Below are 23,760 nucleotides of genomic sequence, written 5' to 3' on the forward strand. Positions count from 1 at the left end.
GAATTCTAAATGAGGTAGGTGTGTGTGAAGAGAGAGAGAGAGAGAGAGAGAGAGAGAGAGAGAGAGAGAGAGAGAGAGAGAGAGAGAGAGAGAGAGAGAGAGAGAGAGAGAGAGAGAGAGAGAGAGAGAGAAATCTGTTAGATACAGTCAAAAATCACTAACCTGATCCCTCTCATGCAGGACTTTGGTTGGAGCTGAGGAGAGCGAAGGTACTACCATTGTTAAGGTGGGTTTGGATGTCACAGCTGCAGTAGGTCATTCATCTAGTATCTGTGCCATACATAGAGAGAGGACAGACTGTATACTATAGCATATAGATGATAGTGGCAGTTTGGATCAATAAAATCACTATTTAAGACCGATACATTTATTTAAGAACAGAATAGCACACATTTTTTTTTTTTTAAGTGTAACAGATCAGCGCAACACTTTTATTTTTAAGTCCATTCCCGACAACGAAGCACAGGTGAGTTTTTGAGTCCCATTGCAAGGCGATCAGGGAAGGCACGTCACCTTGGAGGCCGAAACAGTCACCTAGAGCATCGAATCATTCACCTAAGCTCATTATATTAAACCTAGTCATATCAACTCCCATAGGGGTTATAGAAAGTCACTCAAGTCACCTAAATCCCAATGATAAGTGACCTTATGCCTCCAACAGGGTCACATTACATCCTTGAATTGACTTGGTGGCTAGGAGTGTCACCTCGGGTCCCTGACCTCACACATGAGGTCAAATAAGCAGACATTCCGAGACCCATCTGGCCATCCATATCACCTTGTGTGATCTAACAGCCACTTCAAGTCACCTAAAAGTGGTCTCAAAGTAGTACTACTGTTTGGCTCATACCAGAGAGAGTTGACTTTAAGGAAGGTAAGTCCTCTGCACATCTTGAATGATAAGTAGTCAGTCAATATACCTGGTACAAGGTATACCTAACATCAAAAAAAGAAAAATCTTCCATAGGAATTTCCCTTGGGATAAATTGGATGTTGCAGAATATTGATCCTATCTCATCAATCTTTCTGACTTAGGAAAACCATATAAAAGTCGCTATTGGTCTTCTGCAGCGACGCAAAGGAAAATCTGTGACATTGGATATGGTTAGGTTGGTTTGGTTGGTTGGTTGACTGGGCATTAGGCTCATCAATTGCCAGAGTCATTAAAGGATCGTCCTCAAACTAGATCCAGCAACCGAAATATCCTTAACAACTTTTTAAAACGCTATGAATTCTTCTAATCCCATATTGCCTTCTTATTATGCATGTGGTCCTTAATTGGATATGACTAAGTCACATTTCTAGAAAACCTTTAGATCCCGAAAAAAAAATACTGTTATTTTGAACATGCGTTTGATCAACATCTAATGTGGTTCAGATCCATGTAAAAGAAAGAGTAACATTGAACTTTTTTTGTATATTTGGGCCCTGTTGAAGTTGACAGAGTCTGCGAATACCAAATTCTAAAAAAGAGATGATAAGAATTAGACAACGAAGATCAAAATAAGACAATTTATTACTAAATGACTAATGGAGTAATCCACGATTTCATGCGTTGCTTGTGAGAGATATCAGTTGATCAGACTATGAAAACTATATCTACCCAAATCAGGTTGTTGGAGATTTTATTGTCACACACATCCGAAAGTCATTCATCCTTAAATTTTAATCGTTGGAGAGAATCCATTATAAAGAGGAAGATGTATTGGACAAGATGTTGTTTGTGGCTCACAAGCAGAGACAGTGTTCAGCCTCAGTGAAAGTCAACTCCTCAGGTCATGACCAACAAGATATGAAAACTCAGCTTTAGATCCAGATAGAAAAGCTAAGCAAAAAGCACATAGTAACAGCTCAGTTTTATGAACACAGCTATTCCTCTACTGTAGTGTTATGATACAATAGTGTATTACACTGAAACACACACTATCATGTCGATTTCCTGTTGGCTTTCTTCGGATTGTCGATGTTAAGGATAGAAAACAAAGATATACAAAAATGATTGACCCAAAAAAGCAACAGCACAATGGTATGCTTCAATCTATTGATATGATCATTGTATGTTACTTCTATCTCAGAATACCATTCATTGATTTATGTACAAAAGTTGGTTTATTCGTGTATATATATATATATATATATATATATATATATATATATATATATATATATATATATATATATATATATATAAACTCAATGATATAACCTTGTGATGACACCCTTTAGTCGCAGCGGCAGAATTGTTTCCGTGTGGATGATGGTTCCTGAGACACTTGGCCTAGCTAGCTAGCAGCCCCTCGCACACCCTCACCTCACTGGCTGAGGTTCAGATGTTCGTCCACTGTAGGCGTGCTAGTGGTCGCTTGATTGACCACTTGACTGACAATCTACCTAAACCTTGGGATTTTCCTCTGTATACCACTGGCTCTTCCTGTCATACCCTATCCACTCAGGATGTTTGATTCATAATTTGCATTTGAATAGCTAAGAAGAAACATTTTCGTTTGTTACTTTTCATTTTTTTATCATAAGCCAAAAACAAAAGAATGATAGAATTTGCTCGTTACTACATCTGCCTTTGTTTGTCATCCTTAATACTTAATGATATTCATTCCAGTAAGCGATGATTCAGAGGCAGATATTCCTTATTTCATTTCTCCTTGTATATATTCAATATCCATTTTAATTTACATTAACGCGACAAACTAATGATCACAGTTTATCTTACTGGTTTCTTCAAAACAGAAGCATTCTGTCCCAGACTAAATATGTTTACCTCTTTTACTTTAACTATTCGCAGTAATTATCGTTATTCCCCAAGGTTTTTCACTTATGGTTTCATTTACTTAAATCCTTTACTGAAACAGGTTACTCCTTTCCAAGCATTCATTGTACCGCAAGACTTAACGTAAAAGGGAATCACAAGATTTTGAGGTTATCATCTCTATATATATATATATACATATATATATATATATATATATATATATATATATATATATATATATATATATATATATATATATATATATATATATATATATATATACATATATATATATATATATATATATATATTTATTTATTTATTTATTTATTTATTTGAATATTTATTAATGTACATATTCACTTATTTAGTTAATTATCTATTCATATTCAGATATGTATGTGTGACCTTTGATTTTCAAATGAGATATAAAATTCTTGTTTCACAGTCTCATCACAACCAATTGGGAAAAAATCACCATATTACAAAATCACTCTCCGCCAGTCTCCCTAATTCTACGTATCACACACACACACACACACACACACACACACACACACACACACACACACACACACACACACACACACAAGTAAAATTATATTCCGGTCATTCACAACAACAGGGGTTACATCACAGCTGTACAGACATATGTGTAAAAAAGTTTGGTTTCACTCTTATTCTACCAATATATTGAGTATTCCATTTTTTCCCCTAAACCTCTGCAGTTCCACTGTCTATCACTTTTATCATCACTTTAACTATTCCTCTTTTTATCCGTTGATTATTATCAGTATTTCTGTTGACATTGTTTCTGCTAGACTATGATTGTTCGTCTTCCAAGTGAAGTTAGGCATAAATCAGTACAAACATGACAGCAGTCGCACAGTTATAACGTAAACATATATGAACACACAGAACAGTACATATCAAGGATACGCCTCCATTACACTGATATGTCAGAATCATCATCAGTGTAGTCACGTAGTTCCAGGAGAGATAAGATAATAGATCACATGCTACCACCAACATAAAATGGCTACATTAACATCCAGTTGAATTCCTGTGTTCCACTCGACTGGTAGAGGAACCAGTCGGTTGAAATTGGAGGTCGGTAGATGGCTCGTTAAGGACAAATGTTATTAACCAGGTTGTATTTCCGGTTATAGTTCCACATGTTCTCTGGTCTGGATAATGCTGAACGTGTGTTGTATCTTACTCTTGTCCCACTCAGTACTACGGAAATGTATGTTTCCCTATGGATGAAGATGGTACTTATTGGTATCCTTGTGGAGACATGGAGAGCTCGTTCTTCTCTTGTAGGAGTGTCAAGTAGTACATGGCCAAGTACTATAGGTGAAGAGTCGTTCTCCCACACATACAGTCCCACGTTGAACGACACACAGGCACGAACACGTACAGATTTGCATTCATTCACATTTATATGCATGTATTCAGTTAAACCTTTGTATATGCATACATATATCTATATCTATACGTCTCTCTCTCTTCCTATATATTATATATATATATATATATATATATATATATATATATATATATATATATATATATATATATGTATATATACAAAATCACAACAGACACGTGAATTCATAAATGCTGAAACAAACACATGGAAAAGGAAATACGAAATCCTCACTTTCGTGTATTAACACATCTTCAAACAGTAACTGTCCTCTGAAGATGTTTTGATACACGAAAGCGTTCAGGATCTCGTGTTTCCTTTTCCATGCGGTTTCTTCAGCATATATATAAATATATATATATATATATATTATATATATATATATATATATATATATATATATATATATATATATATATATATATATATATATATATATATATATATATATATATATATATATATATATATATATATATATATATATATATATATATATATATTATATATATATATATATATATATATATATATATATATATATATATATATATATATATATATATATATATATATATGCCAAAAGACATCATTCTATATGATACAGCAACTGTCTTCATTTCTTCCACCTACACTGCACATCAACTCCCCCACCCTCCTTCACCCTTCATTAAGGACTGCCAAGAGTGCTAGATATTCAAGCGTCATTCATACACCACCTCTCGCAACACTCACACAAGCCACCACGCTCCCCATACAAACACTCAACAAATCAATATGAAACTACGCAACCACACCTTACACAAAACGTTCACCACTACGCCACAGAATTCCATTCACACACTAAGCATCATCCACCAATGGCAGCAAGGACAAGCACATAACACGCTGGGGTACTAAACATACTTCAGAAACATAAGATACAAACTGATCTTCTTCAAGAATCCAGAGTGACGACCGGCTTCGCCCTTCCTTCCTTCTATAGCTGTCCAACCCTCCAAGGAAACAGAGAAAGATGACGAAGAGGAAACCTTAATACACATCAGCACCACATCCCATCTACCGACACCACTCATCACAGTAAACAGATCACAAGCAACGATAGCAGGCGTGAAATTCTAAAAGTTAAAAGAAAACTACATAATGCCAACTGGAATATAATCATCACTTGTATACCCTGAACCAACTGCCCTCCTAAACTACAGAGAGCTTGACCAACACACCAATTACGTATCAATGTGGAACGTTGCAATACCCAACGTGTTTTATGAGTGGACACTCACACCCTAGAACCCAGAGGTAAACTAATCATAAACCAATTGCAATCCCCTCACCGTTCTTACCCGAGGCAAACACCCAACCTCACCAGACATAACCTTTCCTACACCAACACTGAAAACGGAGACCACCAGGAGTACACTGCACGATATCTCCTCTGACCATCGGCCCTACACAGGTAGCCATAAATCAAGACAAATACATGAACTTCAGGAAAGCATACACCACAGCATTTACATAGTATTTACGATTCAAGCTCCCAAACTTCACCTTAGCTGATTTCCCTCCCTTAGACTCTGCCATCATACAGCAACAAAAGACACATACTAGACGAACATCTTAAACAGCGTAACCCAAAGTTTCTCCGCAGAAGTTTTCCATACCTCATGAAAACAAAACACACCCGGACGAAACAACTTACCGACACCACACTCCATAACTCAAATACAAACTCTGAACGACACTGTTAGTCTGATCACAGAAAAACAAAAACAGCATATTGGCATTCCTTCCTTAACACGATGTACCACGAAGCCAACAATAGGCCATCTCCTACGAAGGTTATGATGATGCAGGTCATTAATGTCGCAGGTTAAGCTCTGGAGAAGAAGGCAGCTGGGGATCGACTTTTGAGGTACCTGGATAATGATGGTTTATAGGTTTCCTCTGCACCATTTTGAGGCTGAGAGTTGCTTGGTATAACGTGTGGATCATCTAGCACCACGGAAGAAGTGTAGAAAAAACTGATAAAGTAAATCGGTTTTTCTTTATATCAAAGACAGAAGAGAACAAGGTTAAGAGAAAGTTCAATTCAAACGCATTGATTAGCAAAACGAGTTGACCACAAGAACCATTCTTGTTATGTTGTTGTCAAAAGAGAATGAAGACTGAGTCTTGAATAACAGTCATTAATCGCGACATTAGGACTGGTACGTTGATTATGACATACAGATTTCTAAAACTGATGAAACAATATCGGAAAGAATAATGAAATGTTTAGCTTTTAAACCAAGTCCGAAGATGACCATCATTATGCAAGAGATTTTCAGCACTGAATCTATAAGACAAAACTAGATTATCTTTCCATCAACAATTAGAATCATTTCTTTATACTGACAGAAAGTGGGAAGTGGAAGGAAAATAAAAAAATGAATTTCCCCTCCGAGAGTTAATTCGTCACAGCCAGAAACAAAGAGGAAGTCTACTGTACTGAACCAGCAACTGATATGAGTTCTCCAGCTCTCTCTCTCTCTCTCTCTCTCTCTCTCTCTCTCTCTCTCACACACACACACAAATTTCATCTAAAGCACAGCTGGCTCATACGTTTATGACACACGCACACACTATGGAGCAGAACAAACTGATGTTCACCACGTCAGCTGATCGTGTACGATGATGTCCTCGTTCATCATAATGAATAACATTTTCCACCTTAACACCGTCAGTGGTCTGGTCTGGCGTCACTCCGGAGAAAGCTGCTCCCAAACACGTTACTTGTTTAAGGTATATATGATGATGAAATCAAATGAAAAGAAGAATAAAGTGTTTTGTCTTAGGTGCTCTTAGAATCCTGGATGTAGATTTCTTCTGACCAAAATAAATTTCGCGCGGTGTACTCTATCTTCGCTAATAACTAAAGAGACGTTAGATTTTCAACCTGGCACCTGCACGTCACTGAGGCATTGTTAACGATACGTCCACTGAAATGATATTATTTCATATGATTGTCGGATTAATCATCTCACATACATACCACCGAACACATGTTCTGGCACTGAGCATTTAGAACTGTACTGTGGTTGTGGAGTGTCTCTAGCATCATCAGGCATCCTACAAGAGGGCTGCGGCTGAGTGCCTGTGCAAGTCGCTGTAGGTGTGGGTAGGATCTGCGGGCGCGGGCGGAGGCGGTGATGCCCCGCGGTCATCACACAGTAACTGGTCTGAGTAATGGGCGTCGTCGTCGCTATACGGCTCCTGCGACATGGGCATGTGATGTGGACGGACGACGCTGAAGTACTGAGGGGCGCCCCCCACGGAACCGTACCTGACGGGGTGCTGCTGCTGCTGCTGCTGTTGTTGCTGCTGCTGGTAACTCAAGTCGCTAGAGCCATAGATATGGCCGTTGGGTCCTCGGAGAGGGCTGCGATTCGCGGCGCGGGTGTGGCGGCCCAGAGTGTAGAACTGCGGGGTAGGCACGCTGGGCATGCTGGGCCGCTCCTCTGCCTCCCGGGAGCTGCGTTCCACTTTGGTCACATCGGGGATAGACATGGAGAGTCCCCGACGCCCTATCATTTCCTCGCCATCCCCATCTCTCCTTGGGAGCGAGGGCGTCACTTGCTCCACGTGCATGGCCTCGCACGGGGGTGACTGAGACTCGGGGTTTTCGACAGTGGCTCGCCTCTCCTCGGGTGGGGAGCCATTGAGCTCTGTAGTGTCCTGGCGGGACGTCTCAGGATCTGGGTTAAGGAGAACACTACCCCTGGACGAAGACCTGACGACGACGCTCCCACCGTTGACTAGACTCGTGGCTGCTTTCTCGGGATCTTCGGGTGGCTGGCGACGTCGGTTGAGGCGCCGCTTTAGGGTGGAAGGCAGGCAGTAGCAGTAGGTGGCCACCAAGACTACCACCAGCAGAAGCCCGCCAACACAACCGCTAATCACTGCTGCCTTCTCACTGGCCACTATATTCGCGTTCGAGCCATAGCCACCAGGACCTGAAGACAGACCCGATCCTCCTGTTAGATAATAGATAAGAACTGGTGTTAGTAATGCCACAAAAGTTACTCTTCATTCTCCCTTACGCCGTGTCATGTGTTGTCTGGAAGAGTGACACAGTAAACGTTTGTTGTACTTACCTCCCTGAAAAAATCCTGCAAATGTTTTTTACATGACCCACAAAGAATCGTCTAAAGTCACCTTTCTTTCTTTTTCCCCTAAGCTGACTAATGGTTAGAATTCTTGTGATTTGTAGCGCAATGAAATGTTACTCTATGCCTTCCAGTTTTTTTCGACTTAATCTCTGTTTCTTGATATTTCTTGATTCCCAGTATTCTTAATACACATCTAAGTACTTCTTCGTCTCGAAGATCAGTGACCATCACAAATCTATTTTCACTGCAGATTGATCCATAACACCCAGTGTATCTATAAATAAAGATGAATTAGTTCTGTCTTGGTAATATAGTGGTTAGCGTCCCTACCTATGATTTGGAGAAACAGGGGTTCGATTCCCCACAAGAAATCACATCACACAGAGGATCAAATGACAGCGCCCTCGAGAGCACTTGGGGTGATGAGAACGTCATCCGGTATCGAATTCCATAACAGACACTCATCTAAGAACCTTCTCTATTGACATATATCTATACCATTATTGACACCTTCATATTACACCTCATTACCAGCATCACTGTAGTTTTCATCATTAACTATCGATAATGCCAACGTAGACGTCATTACGTATGTAGTACCATTATTGCCTTACCTATCACTGGCAGTAAGAAATATTCTTAATTTCATCACGGCCAGCGTTACCCTGTGACGCTGTTACTCTTCCCGTTAATGTTAATATCACTGTGACTCTGGTCGTTACCATGAGTGACATTACCTGGTCCTCTGGCCCTGATGGTGACCTGGTCGGTGGCTGGAGGCCGCGGGAGCCAGAGCGCCGCCGGATTGCTGGGAGGACCTTTGTTACCCTGTTTGTCCACGGCTCGCAGACACACCCACAGCACCTTCTGCAGTAGACAGGGAGACAGAGAGAGGAGGAGGAGGGTGTCAGCAGAAGATATGGGTACTGCAACCTACCAACTCCTGGTCGAATGCTATGAAACGATGTCAGGGTCACAATATGGTAGAATTATTAACAAGAGAGTGTAGACACCACAAGAATACTATGGGACTGAATGAAAACGATTGAAAGCAAAAGAGACAACAGAAACATGTATATGAATTAGCGACTGTGTTAATCCGCTGGCTAGGGGTCTCCGTTTAAGCTTGTGTACATATGTAGTCCAACAGCATACACTACCAAACTTTAGAGGTGCCCAAACTCTCAGTACAACCTTTGTCCTCATACTTGTCCACTAAGATCACTGGGTAAAGATGCTGACGGATACGCTATGCCCAAATAACCTTTAAGGTTCGAAACTAAATGGCAAGAATGTCAGCCACATGACTTAATTCTTTCTGAAGTGAAGTGGCTAAAATATCAGCTACTTGATTTAATTCTCTCTAAATTCTAAGGTACGTTGATCTGATTCTGACAAGAGACAAAACTAAACAGTCTACTGTTCTTTCCTCACACCCTCAGTGAAAAGTAGGGTGAGTCAGTCATCATTTTCTTTGTATCTGTCTTTAAGTTCTTTCCTAGATCTAATCGCACTTCGTTATCCATCTTGAGGCGGAAATTGAATGACCCTATTAGCCTTATAGTTTGGAACTGCAGCTAGTTAGGCAATTAGTATCATAGGAATGCTTTATAAATTTGCCTTGTGTGTTGGAGTGGGAGTTACACTGGTGCTTAGCATCTTAGAGTACTCAGGCTTTGTCCTTACGTGAGCCATGGCTTATTGAAGTACAGCTACCCTTGAATGCGATCACTAACAGTGGCATACCCATGGTGACCCAAACAGCTGAAGAAATCAACAGTATGTACCATTGGTAAAAAGAAAAATCACTGGTTTTAAATGACCTAAAGGAGAAAAAATCTTTACCCAAAAGATCTGTCCCTCAGTACGATGTCATCAACTCACGAAATGTCACCATTAATGATTACAACTTCTCAGACACAGGCAAGGAAAGGTTTCTCTAAGTTCATTCTCAGGCACAGGCAAGGAAAGGTTTCTCTAAGTTCATTCTCAGGCACAGGCAAGGAAAGGTTTCTCTAAGTTCATTCACTGCATTAGAAGGACATGAATAAATGTGGGGTACTGTATCCATGTGGGTCGGACGTACGATGAAAGCTTTGAAAATTTTATGTGGTGGAAAATTAGAGGCATTCTCATATCATCCAGTCATTGGTTTAGTCAAGAATCGTTTCTTCCCTGAGAGTTTTTGTCTATCTTTAGAGATACATTTTTTTTTTTTGTGCCAACCATCCCTGCCTCCTTCCTCTTACCTTCTCGTGGACGGTGATGGCCAGGGCGGCCCTCTCCTTGGTGGTGGCAGGGGCGGGAGCGGGAAGTCCTCTGATCCTCTCGCCGGAGCACTTGAGGGCGGCTTGGCTCTTGGTGGGTGCCACATACCCTTCATAAAGAGTGGCGCGTCCCCAGTCCCGGTCCTCGCCTACAGCCGTCCAGTCCAGCACCACACGCCCACTCGAATGGTTAACCCACGCCACTAGGTCCATAATCCTGTGAGGCGGGCGTAGGTGTGGCCAGTGTATGATTTAGTGAAGGTGGAGACATGATGAGTTCAGTGTAACACAGACACCCACATAAATGCACGTACATTATTCCCTTTGACAAACACTCAATCATAGATTCTTAGGATTATCATCACTTCAGGTCACTGAGAGTGAGTAACTGCCTAATGCCTTCCCTGCTGTGGTGGGGTCTATGGCAGATGGCCTCTCTCTCTCTCTCTCTCTCTCTCTCTCTCTCTCTGCTCTACTAATTTCTACCCTTTAACTAATCATCATATTCATATATTTTTTCTCACCTCTCTCTCTCTTTCTTTGTTGTTTACTCCTCCCCACACCTCTCCTCCCACAGCTCTCTTCCATGTATTCCCCTCACCACTCTCTTCCCTCCATCATAGCCCAACACACTCTCCCCTGAGCCAGACAGCCTACACCACTTACCTGGAGGGTGGAATCTTCTCTCTGTTGATGATGTGCGCCTCTCGAATGTCTAGCGTGGGTCCCGTTACCTGACGGGTGAAGGGTGGAGCCTCGCGGGTGTGGGCGAAGGGCACGACGGTGCCACAGCAGGAGGGAGACGCCCACGCCCTGTCGTCCTCAAAGCCACCGAAGGCTAACTGATGGGACAGAGAAAATCTTTTACTCGGTGGCATAACACAGAGTAGACTGAGGGCTGTTTGAATGATTGTGATAACTGGAAGGTCTTTTTTTTATGAGACTGATGGCCTGGTATTGGTGACTCTTGTACTCAAACAGCTGGGGTCAAGAAAACGTGAAGGTTGGTTGGATGACATAAAAATAGAAAAGACTTGATTAACAAGTGATACAAAACAGTTTCTTTCAACAAGTTAAAAGTCTTATAGAGCAGTAAAGACAGTAATTGTTACGAGCTGTGATGACCATTCGACGTTTATGAACTCACTTGAAATGCTGGGAGCAATAAGAAACAAATGGTATATGTTAAATCAAATCACAGCTGGTCCTCAGACGACCTGGAATTAGACACTAGAGAAATACAGTGAAGACACTGAAGACAGGGAAGTTTAAAAGCTCTTATAGAAGTTTGTGTCTTAAGAGATTAACTAGAAGTGAGTAAATGATCGGTTCTCGAATTGAATCGCTAAACTAACAAAGATCAGAAATATCATGATAACCTGACTATGACTGAAAATTAGATCCTAAAAGGTTTTTCATATCATGAAAAGAGGGATGGAGCGAAATAAACAAAAGGTAAGAAAAGAGCATAAAAGGAATCCATTTCAATGCTGGCTTATTGTGTAGTGTCTGGTCGACCTCTTTGTTATCAATATCAAAGTAGATCTCATTTTCATGGACTGGATCAGGAAGGCATGGATCATTGGGAATTACTTTTGCAAGATTTAGATACGTAACTCCACTCCCTGGTTGTGAAGAATACCAGTTAGGGAGCAAGTAATACCTCAACTCTCCCAACATACAAACGTCTTCTCCACTCACTTCCTCTCTTCCTTTAAGTAGTCTACAACCATAGCACCTATGATTATAGGTTCTGGCTCGAACCCGCACCTTCTCTTCCCTTTGTCTCCTTCACTCACCTCCTTAGTGTAGGCGTGCCTGTGGTGCCTCAGGTCGTGGTCCCTGGCGTGGGTCTGGGCGAGGGCAAGCACTGCCTTGCCAGCGTCTACCGAGAGCAGCACAGCATACCGGGCAGGTCCATCGAGCGGAGGGGCGTAGCGTGTGTAGACAGCATCCCCTCGCGTGATGTCCGGGTCTGGCAGACGAAGAGTGGACAGGTTAGTTCCCGGTATGGGTGGTGGAATGGTTTAGTCACGATGAGAGGGTACGGGTGGCATGGTAAAGGTAGGATGGAGTTGAGTGGTTAAGCTGGTGAGAGGGCTTGATGCACGGGGATTGAAAGGGAGGGTGAGTACGAGGTTAGTGGCAGTGTTATGGCTTAGTTGATCGGGTTAAGAGGGAAAGTTAGTTCATCTGGAATAGCTTAGTTGAGATGGTGTTAGAGTCTTGCCCAGGTCAAGTAAGGTCAAATTTGAGTTGTGGAGGTACTAACCACCGGTGCCCAGGTCAAGCAGGGGCACACGAACAGGGGGGTAGGTTCCCCCGGTGGCGTTGGTGCCAAGTCTCTGTAGGGTTGCCATGACCGCTGCGTCCATCACCGCTGCTCCGCCCATCTGGAAGACAACACAAGAAAGATGTTAATGCCATATAAAAGAAAGGTGAAGGTACTCCTTATGCATGTCGTACTAGATAACATGACCTCGCTACTCATTATAGGATCGACTATTATAAGCAGCAATTGTTAGCTCATCAGGAAGTCTATATACTGTGCATGGAAGACTCCTGAATGCTCTTAATACGATGATGTGTGTAGTGTATGTGTTAAAACAAGTACTAGCCTGAGTGTGTGATGTGAATAAGATATGTCAGTAAGTTATGGCTGTGTGATGTTGGTGTGGTTATCTGATATTTATATGGATGGGGTGAGACCGAGGTGAAGTAAATGATAATGTAATGCTAAGAGGGAAAAAACATAAGTTACCACAATCAGTGTCAGTAGATTACGCTATGTTGTTGTCCGAATTAGAGGACGATCTGAATAGAATGATGGACCACTGAGACTGTATATGTAGGAACAAGATCTTAAAACCTAATACTGATAAAACAAAGAAGAATCTAGTTTCACTGAGGGACTTGAGGACATAAAGAATACAAGAAGCTTACATGAAGAAGGATTTGTCTCAACTCTGATTGACTGTAATACTTAAGTCCATATAGATCAATTAGCTATATAGAATGAAAATAGAGATGAGTAACTTGCGTAGTATACTTAGAATTAGGATGGAAAAAGAGAATCGACTGAAGATGTGAGAAGGAATTTTGGTGCATTAGATTTAGAAAAATAGAATAAGATCTGAATAGGTGCACCGATGAAAGTCTTCTGATATGGTCATATAGAACGTATGGCAGAAAACAAGTCGGTGAAGAAAGTCTGCAGGAGTAGAGGAAAAGATGAAAGGAAGAAAGGGAGATCGAAGAGCAGGTGGACAGATGTAGTCAAGAGAAATCATCAGGATTAGATATGTTGCGAATGAAAATAGCAGAAGAATGAATTCTGATCGAATGCAGCGGAAGCGTCTTGTGTATCGACGTGGTGTGTATGGAGATGTTGGTCCCACTGGACGAATCAACAGTGTGTGTAGAATGGATATGTAGGAAGCGCTTTCATAAGTGTGGAAGCCTACGCTTTACTTCAAGACACTGGGGAATGGGTTGAGGATGTATGTGTATGACTGATCTAGTGCCTGAGGTGATTTGATGAACCCTTTCGGGGTTAGAAGTAGAGTTAATGATGATAGATCTATACATGTAAGCATGACTTATCATCAAAAGACAGTGACACAATATCATCCAACTATCAACTGAAAAGTCGGGCTGTCATTATACATATGTCACTGCTAATTATGACGGTTCGAAGTCTCCATCTCATTGCAACTGGGAACACACACACACACACACACACACACACACATTGTACCTTGATTTCACCGTAGATGATGATTGGTTTGTGTTGGTCTGCTCTGATGACGTCATCCCTGTCCTGGCTGGTCCACACCCGGACTGACACGTCACTGGCGGAGCTCGGGAGTGACGTTACTTGGATGTGCAGAGCTTGGTGGGAGTCTGCGCGGTTCTCCACCTTATACCGCCAAACACCACGCTGAAACACAGTGTTAGTCGCCACTGAGATTCTCACGAACTGAGTTACGTTTTGCAAACACCAAAACCAATCCATGTATATATGTATCAAAGTCTTTAGACTCTCAAATTCTGCACAGGTAAAAATGCTGAGGACTTAACGTAGGCTCCTACTACGCATGAGCGCACAAAACCCAAGTTACCTCAGCGTTGTGAAGGTTCACTGAGATCATGTTGACGTCGCCGTCTTCCTCCTGCATGTTGACGGAGGCGAAAGTGGCTCCCGAAGGTGCCGTCAGGTGGATGGTGTTGCCGACGTGGTTAAGATCGTAGTAGTAGACGGCGAATCGGGCGTTGGCTGCCAGGGAGTCGTCTAGGGAGAAGGCGCCAGTGCTCAGAGAGGCGATACCACCCTGGTAGGTGGCACTGTGGATGAGGACGGGCGTGGTGGCTCCCCCTGCGGCCACGGCGGCAGTGAGAGCCTCCATCAGGGCCACCAGCATGCTCACCTGCGGCAGGCAGGAGGCGTTGGTAAAGATAGAGGAAAAAGAAGAGGGATCGAAGCGATGGGTCTTCTGATGTTAGGAGACGAGAAAGAGATGGGAAAAATTAAAGGAAAAGAAGATAAATAAGAAGGTAAGACGAGGCGCAGGAGAATGATTATAAGTGAAAGATGATGTTGACAAAGTTAGAGGAAAGACAGGAATGATATGAATGAAACCATTCATGTCTGGAGCATTATCTACAACAGCATGCTAAACCTGTGCTCCTGAGAACCAAGTCAGTAGGTCTGGCAATGCTTGCAGGGCACGTCAGTGGAAGCACGAGGCCAAGAACTCTCCTGCTGCTGGGTTGGAGGCCACTCCTCTGTGTAGCTGTTAGTGGAAGCAGCACATTCCTCACTCCTTCACTATCACTATTCACTTTAGATAGTCTTTCCCAAACAAAATATTCACAGTCACTACTCATTACGGAGCCCATCGTCCCAAACTCTCATTCATCCAACACCACCATCAACCTAACGTGCTCATCCAATACCACGTCTACTCATCTCGCAGTATATCCTAAAGCCCTTACCTATCACCAACACTAACAAGTGGTCTATCCGCAACACCACCAACGCCACCACTTACCTCGGAGCCCAACGTCAACACCTACATCATTCCCACCTTTGAGTCAATCCCCAACATCTCCATTCACCATCACATCTCAAAGTGTACCCCTAGCACCCTTCATCTATCGCCACCACTCATGTTGGATTCATCACCGACACTCTCATCCACCACAGCCACTCACTCACCTTGGAGTCTATACCAACGCCCTCATCCATGACGGTGAAGACCCGGCCTCCTGACTCTCTAGCGACGGGGACGAGAGCGTGCGGCGGCGCAGGAAGTCCTGGTCGCTCAGCTAGAGGGTACAGCACCAGCAGGAGCCTCAGGCCGTACCGCTGCACCAGCTGTCGCACCTCCTCCGCTTCACTCTCTCGACCGTCGCCTCCGCTCGTCACCAAGACAATGTTTGCAGCCTGGACGTGGGAGACGGTAAGACACCATTTGATAATATCTTACTGAGTAGCAGCTCCTCCATGAGGGCTCTTGACGCGGAGCTGAGAATTTGCTCTTTCACAGTAGCCGACTTGGTACGAGCAAAAACATATCTCCCGTCGAAGCCATATGTGACGAAAGACAACTGGAGTTTGTGAGAAAAAAATACAAAAAAAAAAAAAAAGATTAATCGTAGCTCCTCAGATGTTTGTAGACCTGGTATCAAAAGCTGGAGGAGTTGTAAAAAGAAGGAGAGGGAAGGAATTCCACGGCTGCGCTGTCTGAAGAAAGGAGATATCATAATGCTTAGTCTCCGCGTGCGTGGATGGTCTCCACACAGAACTGAGGGAAGCAGCGACCAGCAGCGCGCTCTAGATCCAGGCTATGGTGTCTGGAATCATCAAAGGTAAAGTGAGAGGAAAGTAAGGTGCTGCAGAGAGTGGTTTTATCAGCTGCAAATATAATTACAGATTGATGAGGTTGGACGAGAGGAGGTTAGGCAAATGGAAATTAGTTTATTTTACGTTGTGTGCTCCAGTCACGGACAAAAGTCTACTTCAAGGACAAGCTTTAACTGAATTATGGAGAGGTTAACGAAAACGAAAAAAGTAGAGACAAGGGAAAGTATTTACGAATTTTGGAGGAAGTGAAAACCAGTCTTTAAAAAGGTGCCAGGTCATAGTTACTGGGAAAGACATGAGAGGGTAGAGAGTTCCAAATATTCCAGACGTAAAGAAAGAATCAGTTATCAAAACGGCCCACCCTTGAGTTGCTAACGGCCGCACAGTAATCATGTGATGTAGCAGCTTGCCGAGAATTGCGTGGGTTAGCTAGTGGTGGGGGCACACAAGCAGCCAGTTCTCGGGAGCCAAAACCAAAGTAATACCTATGGAAGAGGGGAAGTGAAATTAAGCTGGGATAGTTTAGATGTCGGACCGCTTTCGAGTCAACTTTTTCAAGTGAGGATGCAAAGTTAAAACCATCCCACATATGACAGAAGAACTCTATACAAGGACGGATCAATCCTTTGTAGAAAGGCAGCAACTTTTCGGAAGAAAGAAATTTCGACATCTACATAGGACTCCCAGTATCGTAGAGGCAGACTTACCTATTTTCATAATGTGGGGTTTCCAAGTTCGAGTGAATGTTACGGTAGTACTATGTTCATTAAGGCAAGAGGCGATATTACAGAATTGTTAGAGGAGAGAGGAAAGTTGTGAGGAATTTTCGATGCAGAGATGGATAGCAACTTGGTCTTGGAGGCATTACTTAACCAGATTTCGTCTTCCCTGCTGAGATGTTCTGCCCAAGTCTGAATTTATTGAGGAAGTTATGTCGAGACGAGATACGGAACGAGTGAGAGAAGAAAGGGCAGAAGTGAAGGATGTTGAGGAATGCAGTGTTGAGTCGTTAACGTATTAGAGCATTTGGGTATGTGTAGAATAGAGGAAATCGTCGACAAAAAGGGAAAAAATGTAGAAGATAGACATAGCCTTAAGGAACACCGCTGTCGATGGAGAACCAAGGAGGTAGATCGGCCAGAGAAAGAGTTAGATATGACGGAGCAAAGTGTGGGAAGCTAAAAGAGGGGGAGGTTAGAAATAAGACCCCGATGTTTAACCTTGTCAAAAAATTTAGATGTCTAAGGAAACTACATTGGATTCCCCCAGATCTTTAAGAGATGATGACCAGACATTAGTAAGATAGGAAAAGATAGTACTAGAGGATCTCGCCTTACGAAGGCACACTGATGGTCGGAGAGAAGACAGTGAGATTCAAGATGCGTGATCATATGGGAGTTGAGAGGAAATTAAAAGGCTTTGGAAATGGTATACGTCACAGTAATAGGACGATAGTTAAAGGACTTAAAACTCTCACTCTCCTTAGGGGTAGGATGTATCAATGCATGTTTCCAAGAAGAAGGAAAAGTTATGATTTTTTAATAGAAACTGAACAGACGAGCAAGCACTGTAACCAAGCCAATCTTCGTAGTTCATATTGAATTTTCTTTCATACCGAATTCTAATAAGGGGATGTGAAGACAGCATTGCCCATGGCAGGACGTCAAACTGTCGAAGACGTATACACAGTTGGAGGAACTGGGGATAAATATACGGGACATCAGTATAGTTACAAGGGCAAAGAAACTTTGAACTTGATTGCTTCCAACCTAAGAGACTCAAGATATGTTTGGTGAGCAGTGGGTGTTTGTTTTTGTGCTGCAATAAGATGAAACACCGACTGTGGAGCTAAAGCGATGGTAAGGAGCAGATTCAGTGAATGAAAATAACTGCATTCTTGAACAATTGAACGCTTGCTTTTCAGAGATTAGAAAGATGGTGTTCAACAGAGACGTTGGATCCGAAACCGCTAATGTTGCAGACATACATATGGAGAGAGAGAGAGACAACGAGTCATGTTCTGGAGTACTGTCCTTAAAGATTAGGTTGGTGTCAGTTGCCTGTGAGGCTCAAGTATACCCCAGGAACCGACCAGCCCTCCTCAACCGATGGGCAATACAGACGGGTAGATTTGGACGTGGTGTGTACGTAACCTGAAGAAGGAACCTGAGGAGGGAATATACTGATAGCTTTAGTTTTCGTTCACAGTAAATAACACGTTACAGGAGGCATATCTAAGATGTTTGTAGGGAAGATGTACTCGTTAGCAAAAAGTGGAGACTCAAAACGACATGTGAAGATTGAAAGTACAGGTATAAGGCAGTGAAATTGTTCCATTCTGTCACATACTACGGCAATTAGCGAATATGTGTGATGAACAAGAGTTACTCACTGAGGATATCAAGTGGGAATGACCGGATCATGTACACAGAGATGTGTTAATATAAGAGACGAGCTTTAGTTGTTGAAACAGAGATCTGTAGATAACTAGAGAAAACGGAAGATCACAGTGATATGTGCAACAAAGGTATTCATGATATAGTTAATATTCATGTACTGCTTCCGCCATGAATTCTGTGCAGGATACGGGTATAATGATTCATTCTTAAAGTTATACATATATTTACTTGATACAAGCAGGTATCCTGACTTTACTTCTTTATTGCAAATGAATTGTCTACATGTAAACATTAAAGACACCTCAAATAATCCCAAGAAAGACCAACAGAAAACAAGTGAATGTTGGTCTTTGATAAACTATATGTATATACATATATATATATATATATATATATATATATATATATATATATATATATATATATATATATATATATATATATATATATATATGCGCTACCTCGCTAACGCGGGAGACAGCGACAAAGTATGATAGATAAATTATGTATTATACTTTGTCGCTGTCTCCCGCGTTAGCCAGGTAGCGCAAGGAAACAGACGAAAGAATGGCCCAACAAACCCACAAACACATGAATATACATAAACGCCCACGCACGCACACATACATACCTATGCATTTCAACGTATACATTCATATACAGACACAGACATATACATATATACACATGTACATATTCATACTTTGCTGCCTTCATCCATTCTCGTCGCCACCCCCGACACACATGAAACGGCACATTTTTTCACACTCAGTCTCTAGCTGTCATGTGTAACGCACCGAAACCACAGCTCCCTTTCCATATCCAGGCCCCACAAAACTTTTCATGGTTTACCCCAGACGCTTCACATGCCCTCGTTCAATCCATTGACAGCACGTCGACCCCGGTATACCACACCGTTCCAATTCACTCTATTCCTTGCACGCCTTTCACCCTCCTGCATGTTCAGGCCCTGATCGATCATAATCTTTTTCACTCCATCCTTCCACCTCCAATGTGGTCTCCCACTTTTCCTCGTTCCCTCCACCTCTGACACATATATCCTCTTTGTCAATCTTTCCTCACTCACTCTCTCCATGTGATCAAACAATTTCACTACACCCTCTTCTGCTCTCTCAACCACACTCCTCTTTTCATTACCACACATCTCTCTTACCCTTTCATTACTTACTCGATCAAACCACCCCACACCACATTTTGTCCTCAAACATCTCATTTCCAAAACATCCACTCTCCTCCGCACAACCTTTCTATAGTCCATGCCTCGCAACCATATAACATTGCTGGAACCACAATTCCTTCAAACATAGCCATATTTGCTTTCCGAGATAACGTTCTCGCCTTCCACACATTCTTCAACGCTCCCAGAACCTTCGCCCCTCCCCCACCCTGTGACTCACTTCCGCTTCCATGGTTCCATCCGCTGCCAAATCCACTACCAGATATCTAAAACTTTTCACTTCCCCAGTTTTTCTCCATTCAAACTTACCTTCCGATTGATTTGCCCCTCAACCCTACTGAACCTAATAACCTTGCTCTTATTCACATTTACTCTCAGCTTTCTTCTTTCACACACTTTACCAAATCAAGTTACCAGCTTCTGCAGTTTCTCACCCGAATCAGCCACCAGCGTTGTATCATCAGCGAACAACAACTGACTCAATTCCCTAGCCATCTCATCCACAACAGACTGCATACTTGCCCCTCTCTCCGAAGCTCTTGCATTCACCATCCATAAACAAATTAAACAACCATGGAGACATCACGCATCCCTGCCGCAAACCAGTACATAATGCAGTATTGCGCTGTGGTGCGCTTGATCTAGTACTTTCCGATAACCACGAGAAAGTGAAAGAGAATGAGTTCCCAAGTGCACTTTCGTGTAATGATCACATCGTCAGGGGACATACAAGAATTCTTGTATCTCCCCTGACGATGTGATCATTACACGAATGTACCCTCTGGAACTCATCGTGTTTCATTTTCCTCGTGGCTATCAGCATATATATATATATATATATATATATATATATATATATATATATATATATATATATATATCATCACCTCCCTCAACGCTGTTCCTTCTCCCTCTTGCTAACGTACCTGGGAGGGTGCTCCTCCTTCCTCCAATACCCGGACTGCTCTCTTGATGCCGCAGGCGACGCACGCTTGACTCTCCCTCACGTTGGACGGGTTCCTGGGCAGGGACGACCCTACCCTCTCCCGCAGATCAGATATCGTCGACTCCAGCTGTTGGGAAATGGAGAGCGGGCCGGAGCCTGGCCGTAGTACATACATAATGGTAGTCACGATCATCTTCGTATATCATTAGTCAGTCAGTGAGAAACCCTTTGTAAGATGCAGGAGTGACGTCACAATGTGGTTGGTAGACATCAAATGTGTCGGGAGAGATTTGGATGACAAATGGCTCGTTTCATAACGAGATGATGAACGATTGTTACTGAAGAGCCGTAATTACGGCAAAATCTGGGTGATTAAACATGTAACACTGAGTAACAACATAGTCTATTTTTCTTTAATAATATCACGGACATTTTCATCTAATCATTCTAGCTCGAATCTCATAATTAACCTATTAACATACCTAATTCATTACAGCGGTTACTTCCTCATTACTTAATTGAACAGTGTTACGAAATTATACTTGCCACTTTATGATCTATTTATACACTGGTTGATATAACGCCTGTTAACCTTCCCACTGTGGAGAGGATAATGTATCCTAATTCATATAACAATCCAGGGCATCTTATTAATCAATTTGAAATTCATGAGGGTTCATCTGCCTGACCATCTATAGATTCCAATTCTTGTTGAGAGGGTAATGTTTATAGTTAAAGAGACAAGTAAGCTTAACTCTCTACATCTGTGTATAGTATGGATATGTGATGGACTCACATTGCAACACTTACATAAGGATATCGACTCCAGTAACAGAAATTACTCCTAAGACCATGAATGTCCCTTTTTTTCCAAATTCATTCTTGATTTACAATCTGAAAATATATGCAAAGGCAGATAGGATGGAAATATAACTGAATGATGTCCCAAATTATCAAAGAAATAATAGAATATCTTGAATCAAGGGTAAATGTTAGTCATTTTGCATTTCCGTGTGTTTATCTGTTATTTCGACATCACATCTGTGTCCACCAGTTACCCTGTATCTTACGTCTCACATTTATTACTGCAATTTTCTGTCTACCATTTATCTCCCTGTCTTATATATATATATATATATATATATATATATATATATATATATATATATATATATATATATATATATATATATATATATATATATATATATATATATATATATATATATATATATATATATATATATATATATATATATATATATATATATATATATATATATATATATATATATATATATATATATATATATATATATATATATATATATATATATATATATATATATATATATATATATATATATATATATATATATATATATATATATATATATATATATATATATATATATATATATATATATATATATATATATATATATATATATATACCAATTATTTACACATCTTTTCTGACGAGGCAATGACAGGAAAAATCAAGCACTTTTACCTAAAGAGATAAATAATAGTACATATCTTGCAGTTCACGTACACAATACACGTGTACACAGAGCACAACACTTAATGCCAGCTCCAGCAGAATCATTAAAATCAGAGGCTAAAGCTAGATATATTGAGATTTTATATGAAACTCTGCAACGTTAGAGAAAACTGAATGTTTTCACAGGGTATAATTATTTTGCATAAAGTAATACACTACAGTACTTGATTTTTAGTCCGAGGTAAATTCTGGCATGACTTCTTTCAACGTTGAATTGAAAACTCGCTTGGGAAAAAGAACAATCAAAATGAGTGTAAAATATTAACTTCCCTTTAGTCAGAATTCAGAGGTGACGTAAAAGCTGACGAAAACCTTTAACTTTAAATAATATATGAATATATTTCTTAGCAAATAGAAACGTTTTGATGATGAGCCACTAAGACCCACTGAGGAAACTGACTAGAAATCTAAATATTCTCACTCAATAAAAAAGGAAGAAAAAGATACAGGTTGAACATCAAGGAATCAGGAATTTTGGAACCTGGACATTGCTGGACATGTGCATCGAATAAGTTATGTCTAGGTTGTCTCCCAGCACCACAGTAAATGTCTGTTATACTACATTTCTCTTTCAAGGTATGTAGACATTATGGCAGTACTTGTAAACGGAATTGGAATCATAAAAAAACTGCCTTAACCTAAGAATTCTATACTGATAAGCATCTACACAAAATCATCTGGAGTATACAAGTTTCTGGATTTCCAATATCCGAGTCTTTGATGTTCTTCTGTACATTTATGATGAATAATCCTTTTGGTTAAATTCGTTATCTTGTCCCTCGACCTTCAACTACATTCCACTCATAAACCAACTGAACATAGTTCTCTCATAAAGGTCGGTTGTTATCAGCTCATTCAGAGACACGAGAGGATGGTAAGAGAAAAATTGGGTGGAGGCAGCCATACCACAGTGGAGAGTGGGGCTGCCTCTCTGTCGTTGGCGTTGAACACCACCACAGCCACCTGAGCTCCGTTTGGGAGGTCATACACCACCACACGACGCACCGCTTTCCTCACGAACTCCCACCGACGCTGAGAACACAAAGAAAAATAGGTATAAGTATCATAAGAATTCCTGTGTTACTCAGCCAGGAGAAACTGTGATGAGGATGAATCATAGTATCGACTGTACGTGATAAAGATGGCTATACTTAATGGTGAGAGAGAATAAAGAGA

General features: G+C 41.3%; 1 protein-coding gene across 2 annotated transcripts in view; it reads right to left on the bottom strand.

The window, feature by feature from the left end:
• Window positions 1-4,762: 4,762 nt before the first annotated feature.
• LOC139756887 (calcium-activated chloride channel regulator 1-like) overlaps window positions 4,763-23,760 on the bottom strand; it is a 259,533-nt gene continuing 240,535 nt past the window's right edge. Inside the window, exons 5-15 of one of the 2 annotated variants that reach the window (XM_071676782.1) lie at window positions 23,491-23,616; window positions 21,001-21,147; window positions 15,830-16,057; window positions 14,733-15,038; window positions 14,369-14,551; window positions 12,884-13,004; window positions 12,411-12,586; window positions 11,278-11,453; window positions 10,594-10,828; window positions 9,082-9,211; window positions 4,763-8,188 (exon numbers count right to left, since the gene is read on the bottom strand). In XM_071676782.1, coding sequence (XP_071532883.1) covers window positions 7,305-8,188; window positions 9,082-9,211; window positions 10,594-10,828; window positions 11,278-11,453; window positions 12,411-12,586; window positions 12,884-13,004; window positions 14,369-14,551; window positions 14,733-15,038; window positions 15,830-16,057; window positions 21,001-21,147; window positions 23,491-23,616 — 2,712 coding nt within the window. In that variant the 3' untranslated portion in view covers window positions 4,763-7,304. Of the gene's footprint in view, window positions 8,210-9,081; window positions 9,212-10,593; window positions 10,829-11,277; window positions 11,454-12,410; window positions 12,587-12,883; window positions 13,005-14,368; window positions 14,552-14,732; window positions 15,039-15,829; window positions 16,058-21,000; window positions 21,148-23,490; window positions 23,617-23,760 lie in introns of both variants that reach the window. The other variant, XM_071676773.1, reaches the window with a different exon arrangement.

The sequence above is a fragment of the Panulirus ornatus genome, chromosome 2 (genome assembly GCF_036320965.1).
Source record: "Panulirus ornatus isolate Po-2019 chromosome 2, ASM3632096v1, whole genome shotgun sequence".
NCBI lineage: Eukaryota > Metazoa > Arthropoda > Malacostraca > Decapoda > Palinuridae > Panulirus > Panulirus ornatus.